We start from the raw sequence: 13,028 nt of genomic DNA, 5'->3' as shown, positions 1-13,028 counted from the left end.
GTAGCCTGTCAGGCTCCTCTCCTTTGTCCATGGGATTTCCTAGGCAAGAATACTGGAGTGGGTTGCCATTTCCTTCTCCAGGGGATCTTCCTGACTCAGGGATCATACCCAGATCTCCTGTGTTGCAGGCAGTCTCCTGCATTGCAGTCAGATTCCTTATTGACTGAACCACCAGGGAAGGACCTTTGCTGCTAAGTTGCTTCAGTCGTGTGCGACTCTGTGCAACCCCATAGACGGCAGCCCACCAGGCTCCCCTGTCCCTGGGATTCTCCAGGCAAGAACACTGGAGTAGGTTGCCATTTCCTTCTCCAATGCATGAAAGTGAAAAGTGAAAGTGAAGTCACTCAGTCGTGTCTGACTCTCAGCGACCCCATGGACTGCAGCCTACCAGGCTCCTCCATCCATGGGATTTGCCAGGCAGTAGTACTGGAGTAGGTTGCCATTGCCCTCTCTGGAAGGATCTTTGGGCACGAGATTAATATTGGTTAGTAGGATGAATTCTAAATTACAAATAATGGACTTACTGATAAAATTTTATAGCAAAGTTGTTTGCGAGTTGGAAGATTGTATACTGTGTTTGTATTAACTGTAATGCCTCAGTGAAATCTAAATGAAATTGAGAGACACTGTAAGTAAAGGTAAACATTGTTTAGTGAATTACAAATAGTATTTCAAATATAGGTGCTGAATTTTATGTGCTTCTGACAAAAATATGCCCGACACCACTCTGTAGAAGTTAGGATTCACATAATTCTTTCAGTTCTATTGTCCTAAATGCATTTTCTTTTTTCTCAGAGGACGTACTGAGTAAAGATGCTGGGGAATGTGCAATATGCCTTGAAGAACTGCAGCAGGGAGATACTATAGCACGACTGCCTTGTCTATGTATATATCATAAAGGGTGAGTTTATTTTTATGTTAGCCAAATTGATATTAGACTAAAAGACCTTTCTCAAAGTTTCAAATTTTGTAGTTAGGGCTGAAAGGTTTCTTCTTCATTGAAACTCCCTTCCCACATTTCTTTTAAAAAAAAAAAAAAGGCCTTTTTTCCCTTGTTGGTAATAAAAATCTGTTTGCATCTCAAAGTCTACCATTTGTTAAGCATTTACTATGACCCAGGTATTGTCCATAGCTTCTTGAATAGGTTATCTTACGTAAGCCTTATAACAGTCCCGTTGTACCGTTGAGGAAGTAAGCTGGGGGGCATGGTCACATGGCTAGTGATAAATGAAAGAACTGAGATTCCAGCCATGTCTGTCTGACTCCAAAGCCCAGCTGGTGTCTGATAAAGTGTTGGTTTTAGGGCAACAAGGAAAATTTGATTTAAGATGATTTGAAGTAAATTACAAAAAGAACAGAAAACTATAACTTTAAAAGCAATAGTGGAAATAACTTGGAATTTTATTTAAAAGCAGGATGTGGAGGTTGGAGAAAATAGTAAATAATACCAAAACAAAGAGGCAAAAATAAATAAGTAATTATAATAAATTAATTACATCAGTAATTATAATAATTATAATAATATCAGTAATTATACTAAATCCAAATGGTCAAACTAACCAGGTGAAAACAAATCAAAAGGTTGGAATATCCTGTTGATGAGCAGCACACTTAAACATAAGGGATACAGAACAATATGGACATAAAGGGATAGAAGACTATATCCAGGCAAATGTTAAATAAATAAAACTGACAAAGCTAAATTAATATTGGACAAAATTAACTTTATTGAAAAAAGTATTACTGGTATTGTATGATGATCCATGAATGAAATTGCTCAGTCCTGTCCGACTCTTTGCGACGCCATGGACTGTAGCCCACCAGGCTCCTCCATGCATGGAATTTTCTACGTAAGAATACTGGAATGGGTTGCCATTTCCTTCTCCAGGGGATCTTCCCGACCTGGGGATCAAACCCGGGTCTCCCGCATTGTGGGCAGACACTTTACTGTCTGAGCCACTAGGGCATCCCTCCATTATCATTATCAATCCCTCCATATCAGTATATGATGATAATAGTATATAAAACTCCATTCTTTCTGTACCAAAGAACACAGTCTCAAAGTAAAATATTTGTAGAATGGTCAGAAAAAATTGAGAAATCATCATGGTAATTGAAAATTTGATATACTTCTCATTGAGTCAAATAGGCATACACATAACTAGTTAAGACCTAGAAAACTTGAGCAGTACAGTGAACAGATTTGATCTCATGAGTATGAATGGATGTATCTACACTCAGCAATTGAGAGAACACATTTTCTTTTCAGGGACATACAAAACATTATAGAAATTGGTCATGTACTAGGCCACAAGGCAGGTCTTAGTAAACCACAAAAAGCTGGTACCATACAGAAAGCTGTCCTGTTCTCTGGGCACAGTTAGATGTCAACGACAAAAGATAAATGATCTTCACAAGTACTCTTAAGTAACTTATGGATCAAAGAAGAAATCATAATGGAACTTAGAAAATATTCTGAATAATAATGAACACCTTTTCAGCATTTTTCTAGAGTGATCCTTGCAAGATTTGTGTTACTGTGGAAAGGAAGACTGGAAATCAATAGTCTAAGTTTTTACCTGAATTAGAAAATGGATAGCAGGATAAACACAAAGGAAACAAAGATCAGAGAAGAAGAAACTGAATGAAAAAATTACACACTAGAGTAGAGACTAACAGTCAAAAGTAGATTCTTGGAAAAGAATAATAAAATAGGTTAGCCACTGGCAAGATTGTGTCTAGAAGGAAAAAATAAACAGTGTTGGAATGAAAAGGAAAACATAACTTTAGATATAACAGGAATTAAAATAGTTGGACAATTCTGTGCAAAATTTTATATTTTCACCTAAAAATTCTAAACAAAACAGGTAATTTCCTTAGAAATATTATATTGTCCAAAATGACTCAAAAAGAAATAGGAAATCCAAATAAACTAGTAACTGTCCTAAGTAGTTGTTAAGACTAACCCCAAAAAGTAACAAATATTTTTTAAAAAGCCAAAACAAAAAACTAAAGACAGGCCTACCATGACAGTTTGACAACAAGTTTACCACATAGCCAAAACATTATATGGGCTTCCGTGATGGCTCAGTGGTAAAGAATCTGACTGTAATGCAGGAGATGCAGATTCTATCCCTAGGTTGGGAAGTTCCCCTGCAGAAGGAAATGGCAACCCACTTTAGTATTTCTTGCCTGGAAAACCCCATGGACAGAGGAGTCTGGTAAGCTACAGTCCATGGGGTCACAAGGAGTCGAACATGACTTAGCAACTAAACAGCAACAACAAAACATTGTGTTAATAATCATAAATTCCTCCAAAAAGTAGATAATGATGGAGGGTTCTCCCACTTATTTTATGAGTATAGTATATACTTGATACCCATATCAGACAAGAACAGTATAAGAAAGAAAACTAAAAGACACTCTCATTTATGAACATAAATGCAAAATCTGAAAACATAGTAGCAAACCAAGTTCATCAGTATATATGTAAAATAAAGCCTCTTGACCAAATTGGATTTATGTTATTAATAGTAATGTGAAAACACTATATGATTAGAAGATTTATGTATATAATTTACCACATTAGCAAAGGAAGAGGACTATATTAACCTAATAAACTATTTATTATTAATTTAAAAGCAAAAGCAAAAAATAAGTATTAGATAATATGTTAAAATTAATAAGAATTTAGCTAGATTGTCTGATAGGAGCTCAACATATGAAATCAGTTGCATTTATATCCCAGTAAAAAAATATATAACTTTTTTTAGGATAATAACATTAATAGCAACAGAAACTGCAACAGGAATAAGATTTATTAAGAATAAATCTTACAAAAAGATATTCAAGATTTTAAAACATTCCTGGAAGATATTATAGGAGGTCTAAAATAAATACGTGGCATATGATTTTGTGGATGGGAAAACTCAATATCGTAAAGATGTCACTGCACCCCAAATCTATGTAGTTAATACTATTTCAATCAAATCTCAACTAGTTTTTTCATATAACTTGACAAGTTGTTTCTTACATATATATGGACAAAAGAGCAAAGGGTCAAGAATAGTCAAGACAATCTAAAGAAGTAAGTGATGCTGGATTGGTGGTGATGGGGTACTTATCCTATACAGATTCACTGTAAAACTCTTAATTAGGGTGGTGTGGAAAGAATATAGACAAGTAAGTGGAAAAGAATAGTCCATAAACACTCATACATATAAAATGGAGATTCAGCATTGCATGGAGGTAAAGAACATGGCCAATACTCCAATACTTGGTCACCTGATGTGAAGAACTGACTCATTGGAAAAGACCCTGATGCTGGGAAGATTGAAGGTAGGAGGAGAAGGGGGCGACAGAGGATGAGATGGTTGGATGGCATCACCGACTTGATGGACATGAATTTGAGCAAGCTTCAGGAGTTGGTGATGGATAGGGAAGCCTGGCGTGCTGCAGTCCATGGGATCACAAAGAGTCAGACACTACTGAGCAACTGAACTGAAAGAACATGAACTGTTAAGAGTCAAGATTCCTAAAATTTGAATCCCAGCCCCTCTGCTAATTCATTGTATCATCTTGGTCAAGTTACTTTCTCTGCCTTAATCTGTAAAATGAAGCACTATTATTAACTTCGTAGAGTAGTTGTGAGGTTTTAAATGAGTTATTTTTAGAAAGTGCTGGCAAATAATAGATGCTATATAAGTGTTTGTTTAACATGAATAAATGGAAAAATTGGTTTACCAAAGATGGTATTACAGTATAGTAAAGATAATAAGGAATAAACTATTCATTGAATGGCACTGGAATCAATTAGTTACTGACATGAAAAAAATAATTGAATCTGTATTTTACTTTTGAAATAAGAATTAATTCTAGATTAACTGCCTATGGAAACTAAAGTCTAAAATACTGGAAAGAATATAGAGAGATGTTCTTAACCTCATGGCAAGGAATTATTTTGGGGGCTAAGGTAACCTCTCCATAAAAAGTTAAAAGAAAAGTTGAAGAATTTGACTACATTAAAATTTAAAACTGTTTTTTGCATCATGATACTATAAAAAAGTAAAAAACTAGATGTCAGAGTGTTTTCAGTACATATAACAAAGGTTCGATATGTAAAGCGTGGAAGCAGCACTGTATGTTATTGTGGAATACGTACACACGGTTTGCTGGATCTTGGGAGGGGATATATTTTAAAGAACATGGGTTCATAGCAGTTAATCTAAGAAGGGGGGATTTTAAATGGCCTTCTTTGTCGAGATGAACTGAAATCACATGGTTATAAAATAGGAAGTACCCATTTTAGATCACAGAACTGTACATTCAGACGTACTGGGAATTGTTAACGCATCTGGCGTATTTTGTTCACTTCTCAGTATTTTGTTGTTAAGAGGCATTCTGGTAGACCAGAAGTGAGTCAAACAGCAAGTTGAAAACAATGTTGTAAGTCAAATTGGGCATGTTTATTTAGACAGCAAAAGTTTTAATGGCAACAGAAATTGTTTTAAAATATTTGTAAGAATATCATGTGGATGGGATCTTTTACCTTCTTTCCTTTTAAATTTACCTATTGGTTTTACCTATGAAAACAACCTGTGAGGATAACTATTAATTTTGCCCTTCAGCGTATTAGTCAAGCCATCTGGCTTTGTGGCATATATTAATTTGCACTGTTAACTGTGAGAATGTTTGACGCTTTAAAAGCAAATCTGCTTGGGTAGTTTCCTAGCTGTTGGGCAACTTACTTAACCTTCTTAAGGCATTGAGTTTATCGTTAGAACTTTCTGCATAGAACTTTCTGTTCTGTGTCTGTTTTATCTAGTAGAGTAGCCACTAGCCATGTGGTTGTTGAGCGCTTGAAATGTGGCTAGTGTGACTAAGCAAGTGGATTTTTCTTTAATTTTAATGAGCTTAAATAGCCATATGTGGCTCGTGGCTTACTGCATTGAACAAAGCAGATCTATAATGATAGTTACATATGCACCCTGATACTTAACTTCCTATAAACTTGTAAGATAGTTTATAAATGGATGATGGTATATTTATTTGTATCTGTACATGTATTGTCGGAAGAAAGCGATAGAATTAAGTTTTCAATACTCCCATATAGTCTTTTAAAATGTGATATATAGTATTGTCAAGAATTAAAGTTTAAAAGCTTGATCCGTGGTTGACATTTGCATAAATTTGAACAACTGTTTTGAAGACAGATATCTGTCCAGATTTGGCCTTTAACTTTGAATGTTGGTCAAGTGGTAGTTCTTCAGGTTCTTTTGGGAATGGTGGTTCTGTTTAAACCTTAAAGTACTTTATAGCATAATTTTGCAAAGATGTATTTCCTTCTTAGAATAATCAGAATGTAATAAAAATATCCTTTTATTTATGTATGTCAAATATCGTTAAAAATCAAATTCTTTTTTTGTAGAGATATTAATGTCAAGAAGTAAGCATTTTTATTATAACTATTATATAGATAATTAAACGTGTTTCAATTTTTCTGTTTTTTACTTTTCTAGCTGCATAGATGAATGGTTTGAAGTAAATAGATCTTGCCCTGAGCACCCTTCAGATTAAGCATCAGCTTCCTGTCTTATAGGTAATTTTCCCTGTTTTAAAAAAAATTGCTTTTTAAACTGTTACCTGAGTCATCCATTCTCAACCACCGTTTTTATTCATTGATTTAGTCACTGAGGTGTGTATGTGTTCCAGACATCGTATTAGGCTGCTGTATAGAAAACTCGCATGAAAAGTTACAAAGAAACAATTTTCTTGATTTCCTGAAGAGAATCATGTATTAAGTAAACTCTAAAATTTTTGTACTTTAAGGCACTTTAACTTAGTTTATTGCTTTCAAAAACACCATGAACTACTATGCTGACCCCATTTTACCGATGAGAAACCCGAGGGTCAGAGTCATTAAGTTCCATGACATTAAGAAGCATGTTGTCCCAACAATCCAAGGTTATGTAGTTAGCAACAGAATCAAATTCCACACTCTCCTAACTTCCCAGGTATGTTTTTTAGGTAATGCAATATATTATAGTTCTTCAGTCGTAATAATTAGTTAACATTTATATTGCATTATTATATTAAAAATCAGAAACATTACTTTGCCAACAGAGGTCCATCTAGTCAAGGCTATGGTTTTTCCGGTAGTCATGTATGGATGTGAGAGTTGGACCATAAAGAAAACTGAGCACCGAAGAATTGATGCTTTTGAACTGTGGTGTTGGAGAAGACTCTTGAGAGTCCCTTGGACTGCAAGGAGATCCAGCCAGTCCATTCTGAAGGAGATCAGTCCTGGGTGTTCATTGGAGGGACTGATGTTGAGCCTGAAACTCCAATACTTTGGCCACCTGATGCAGAGAGCTGACTCATTAGAAAAAACCCTCATGCTGGGAAAGATTGAGGGCAGGAGGAGAAGGGGACGACAGAGGATGAGATGGTTGGATGGCATCACCGACACAATGGACATGGGTTTGGGTGGACTCTGGGAATTGGTGATGGACAGGGAGGCCTGGCGTGCTGCAGTTCATGGGGTCGCAAAGACTTGGACATGACTGAGCAACTGAACTGATTATGTACCAGGCATTGGTCTAAGCATTTTACATCTATTAATAACTCATCTAATTGTTATAACAATTCTTTGAGCTCAGTACTCTTTAACTACTCCCATAATGCAGATGAGGAAACTTAAGTTTTAGAGAGGGTAAGAAACTTGACTTGTCAAGGTCACATGGCTAGTTCCTTAGTAGAGCTGGGAATTGAACCCAAAGATTGTATTGTTTGCTGTTTTGCTGTTATTAGTGACAACATTTTCCACAGAAAGGTGTTTTTATAGTCATTCATTCAATTTTATCTTTCATTTGTGTATCCTATCTACAGTAGACAGAAAAAAAGAATTTTTAAACCAAATACAGAATTTGTTTTCTGTTGACATAGCTTATTCATGATTCTGCATTTTCTGAAAATGTATAGTAAATTGAATGAAAACCTCAAAACCTCACTTGTGTATTGCTTTTTTTTGAGTTCCATGAAGTGAATTGAATGACATCATTTAGCTTTGAAATTAGTTAATTGCTAACTTCATATGTATGAAAAGCTTTTTATTTGTATCACTTCAGAATGGTATAAAGTATTGTGTTTTACATGAAGGCAGAATATTTTAGCCAGTCTTGAAATTGTTTTGGAAGGAGGTACTGCCTCTGTGTTCAGAGACTCAACGTAGTCACAGAAGAATCTTTTCTGAATGTCTGTGATTGCAGGCAGGAAACTAGAGCAGATAGTATCCTAAGTTCTAGTCCTGTGCTGTCCCCCCAACTTCCTTTTATTTCAGTAACTCGTGGTCTTAAATATGAGGTGTTGTGATAATAAACACATTCAAGGAATTCTGTTGTTCTTAATGAGGATCATTTAAGAGCAACAGGTTAGAATATTAACAAAGAAGATTTGAGGTGACTTAATAACAGCTATTGCAGCTGGAATAAGAGCTGCAACTTTGAGACCTCTGTATTAATTAATAACAGTAGGATTACACTTGTGAACTATGAAGTCCTGGCTGAACTATCAGCTTTTGAACCTTTTTACCATGAGATGATTCAGATCACACCTGAACACATTTGAAGTATGAATTGGAATTCGATTACTGTGTGAGAGAAGGTGATGGGAGTGATATTTTGAGGATGCATGCATATATACTTTTATCTCACTTTATTAAAGGGATTTTGAAGAGGAAGATGCTTTGGAATGTCTTCAGTGTCACCTTACATCTGGGTCACTAAAGTAAAGCTATGGCTAAAATTTATAGAAGCTTTTTAAGAGAAGTACTAACACCAATGCTAATAGAAGGAAATATAGTATTTTATGGACCAAAATAATATGTCTTAAGTCTTTCACCCATAAGTAAAATTTGTCTTTTTAGTCAATAAACTTTTTTGTGTGTAAGTGGAGTTTTATGATATAAAATCTGTTATTACCTGGTCTCATCAGCTAAATCTTTATTTTAGGGTCACAGCTTATGGGATGTGTGGGAACATGGCATCTCATCTTATGGGCAACATCGTGTGTTGGTTTTAAACAACATTTCAGTTTCCTTACCCTGTGTATCAGTGTTATCTTCTATCTTCTTCTTTAGTTTTTTTTTTTTTTTTCCCAATGTAGAACCTGGGTTTGGATGTGAATCGATGGAATCTGTCTCTATGGGTCTTTTCAAATGATGAGTCATTTCTAAGAATGTATAGACATGGAATTTCTCAACTCACATTTTGTCTTTGTTCTGACTGCCTTTGTCAAATGATGAATCCTCCTGTTTATTTAGCTGTCCTAGATTAAAAGTGTATGGGTTGGAAGAGGATTCGGTGTTGTTAAAGCTTTTTTTTTTTAAGGCAACATGTAGCGATACTCTTCAGCATATGAATTTAGTAGTCAGCCTAAAATAGAGATACGTGAATGTCTAAGGTCTTGATTAGTTAGGAAATCATTTACTACTTTTAATTTGAGATTTTGGGCTACTTGGAAAGGGATTAATGAATTGTGTATACATGTATGTGTTTGTACTTTCTGTACTCTATTGTAGTCTTTATTGTGGAGGGGGAAGGACTGTTGGGTTTTTTTTTTTTTTGGTAACAATTTTAAGCTTTAATTTGTGCTTTGGTGTCCTTGATTTTTTTCTTTTGCAGAACACAGATTTTATCAGCTTTTTAAAATGCTAAGTGTATGAAAATTTACAGTCTAAAGCAATGTTCATGGGGAGATAGGTGTTTAATTTTGATTTGTGTTACTGTCATGAACCATTGCTTAAGCTTAATGTATCTGCTTTTACACAGGTTTCCTTGACTTCAAGATGCTTGAAAAACCAAGAGGATACGAAGATCTATCTCTGGAAAAACAAAAACAAAAATGCAGACACACTCAGCCAGATATCTGAGTTCTGTGAGACTCAGTAATGCAGAGATGGACAATCATATAGGGAAAAAATCCTGCTGAAGAGAGGACAATTGCCACAGAACTCAGTGTACCAAACATGCATATAAAGGACACACAGGGATTTTGAAAATGCTGCACATCCCTTAGTAGTCATCTACATAGGTAATACTGATGAACATTTTGTATTCAGACGCCAAAGTTAACTGATTTAAAAGTTGATTTACTTTTTATTAAGTTCTCTAGGGCTGCACAACTACTTGTATTTGATTTGTTTTGGTTTTTAGTTTGGGGACCTTTACTTTCCCAACATGATGTTCCTGCATTCATCAGTTCTTAAATTGAAGACCACGTAATTTACTTCTTAAAAATTAAAGTCTTAAATGTGAAACCAAGAAATGTAATCAAGCAGTAAAACATTCTCTGAATGTAGACCATGATCTCAAGTTCTTTGATTTTTTTTTTTCTCCCCAAGAATAGAAGTAGGCTTCTACATAGGAAAGCTACAGTATGTTACTATTTTAAATTAAAGGTTTAACATTATCAGAATGCAGTCCAAAGAATAAAAAATCAAGTTACATATTATATTCTAATTAATTAAATCTAGGATTATCTACTGAATTGCAATTTATTAAATATGTTATTTCCTTTTTAAATAAAACTGCTCAACAGGTAATCAGCAATGAATCATCTTGCAGCTATGCAACTTAAAAAAGATAATTACCAATTTTAAGTGCTGCCAGCTATAATAACTTTGTTTTAACGGGTATTTTTATTTGTTCTTTTCATGTAATGTGCTTTGCATCTCCAGGCAGTTTTCCTACATTTAGGTAAAATGTTTAGCAGGTTGTAATACTTTAATAACTTATGAAAAGGGTAAAATAAAATTTTCTTGAGTGGAACTTGGAATAATTTGAGGGACATTTTTATATACTTTTACAAATCAGAATTTAATTGGGATGCCAGATTTATAGCAATTTGCATCTTTAATTTTCCAGATAATCTGGAGTTTAGCATTTGATAAATGATTTTTTAAAGCAGACATGAAGATTTTGTTAATTTATAATTTATTAATGTGTTATTACTATAATTAAAATGTTACAGAGAGTTTTAAATTCAGTCTTGTATAGAAAGAAATGTATTAAGCAAAATTCTGTGAATAAATATTCCCACAAAATACATCTGAATGGTTAAAAAGTACTGGAAGAGAGCTATCAGGGCTGCAACAATGAATGTCTTTTTCTTTTTTTTAGTATCAAAAATACCAATTCATAAATTTCATGTTTTCAACATAGGGAAAATGTTATCAGAGGACAATTTAAGCAGTGCACTTTACTTGGAATAATTAAGAGTTACACAGTACTGTTTCCTTATTTTAAGCTTTCTTTAATGTATTTAAGTATTTACTTTTCTTTTTTACTGCTGCTCTTATCCTTCTCGATTTTCTTCCCTTGTTCTGTTGCTTCTGTTTCATATTTTTTTTAAAGGACACGTACAGGAGCAACTGCTGCTACCCAGAAAAATTTGTGTATTATAAACAATTTTTTGGAAGAGTTTTTAATTGTTATTTGTGTGATTCTAGAGCAGATAACATTTTCCCTAAAGTTATGCTGTGAAATGCCTTTTGTTATGGTGCAGTTAAGGAATCCTAAACCTCCATTGTGACAAGCTGACAGCACAGTTTCATAGGTGCTTTTTTAACCAGTTGTGGAAATTATTCTTTCCTCAAGGAAAATATTCTCTTCTTAAATTTTTTGTGGTCATGAAATCTTAATATGAATGGATTTTAGTTCACATTTTCAGTTTTGTAAGCTCTCTCTCCCTCTCTTGCTCTTGCGTGCGTGCTCTTTCTCTCTCACACACACACACACACACACACACACAGCAAGAAAAACCTCTTAGAATGTGAATAATTTTTTTTTCTACTGGTATGTATGTTGTTATGGTAAGAATTACCTTGTATTCCATTCTTAAAGGAAAAGATTTACTGTAGCTGTGGTAGTTAGCTATTGATATTTTCTTGGAAGTTGATTTTCCGATATAATTTACTCATTGACTTTTAAAGTTTATTGGCCTGAATTCCCTTGTCCTTCTTTATCCAGTACCATACTCTCACAGTCTTATTCATGTAGCCTTTGTTTGTCATAAGGTTCTGTGCTGCAGCTCCTACAATAGAAGCTCCTGTGGTTGGAAAGAAAGTTCATTGTTTGCCAGTGTCAATGCTACTTGATTATTTGTTTAGAACAGTATTTACTTATTAATAAATTTGTTCATAATGATCCCTTTTTGTTAAAATTTACAAAAGGTAGCATTTTTTTTAACTTTAAATTCAGTCTCCATCAGTGACTTCTTAAAAAGAATTTAGAAATTGAAAAAATTTTAAAGCCCAAATGCTCCAGTTTTTATTTAAAGTCAAAATTGTTAATCTGGAAAATATTATAAGTAATATTGTGCATAATGTCACTTATAATATTTATAAATTTATATAAAGATACCGAGTAGTGTAAGTAGGACATAAAATCACATTAGATGTTTAAATGTGTAGCTGAAACTGCTGACAGCTGAATATTATGGAGACAAAATAAAGATTGAAACCCTGGTTATCAAGTTGGTTCTAGTTTTCTAGAAACTTTGTAAATACTTGTTTTTAAGTAAGATCACAGTTAGGTATATAGAAAGCAGTATACTCTGAAATTTCACTTTAGTGCAACTCTTTTCTTTATAATGGGTTTATTGCCAATTTTGACTCATGCTGATCTGATTTTTTCCCCCCCAGAATGTATAAAAGAGTGTAAGGATGTATATGAGTACAATTATTCTGTCTTCTTTTGGCTCTTTCCCAGAGAAATAAACTAAGAATAATTTTAATCTGTATTTCAGATCTGGTCCTAAATCAGATGTAGATTGTGTTTTAAGAGTAATGTTTGTGATAGAAATATAGATAATGGTTTCTCTAACTCATTTTTTTGTAGTAGCCAAACAACTAAAAAGTCATGTTGTTAACTGTTGGATACTATGTAGGTTTTGATTGTTTCTTAGTGCAAGTTTTCTATTTCTTTTGGATATTATACAATTATTTCAGTTTTCACCTACTAAACCATGTA

At 34.0% G+C, this 13,028-nt stretch overlaps 1 protein-coding gene across 2 annotated transcripts in view; it reads left to right on the top strand.

The window, feature by feature from the left end:
• Nucleotides 1–12,792, top strand: part of ZNRF2 (zinc and ring finger 2) — a 93,429-nt gene extending 80,637 nt beyond the window's left edge. The window contains exons 3-5 of one of the 2 annotated variants that reach the window (XM_061414227.1): nucleotides 796–901; nucleotides 6,519–6,598; nucleotides 9,828–12,792. In XM_061414227.1, the coding sequence (XP_061270211.1) occupies nucleotides 796–901; nucleotides 6,519–6,576 (164 nt within the window). In that variant the 3' untranslated portion in view covers nucleotides 6,577–6,598; nucleotides 9,828–12,792. The other variant, XM_061414228.1, reaches the window with a different exon arrangement.
• Nucleotides 12,793–13,028: the final 236 nt, after the last annotated feature.

This window comes from Bos javanicus, chromosome 4 (assembly GCF_032452875.1).
Source record: "Bos javanicus breed banteng chromosome 4, ARS-OSU_banteng_1.0, whole genome shotgun sequence".
In the NCBI taxonomy this organism is placed as follows: domain Eukaryota; kingdom Metazoa; phylum Chordata; class Mammalia; order Artiodactyla; family Bovidae; genus Bos; species Bos javanicus.
The sequence above is the reverse complement of the archived record's forward strand: the minus strand, read 5'-3'. Positions and strand labels throughout refer to the sequence as shown.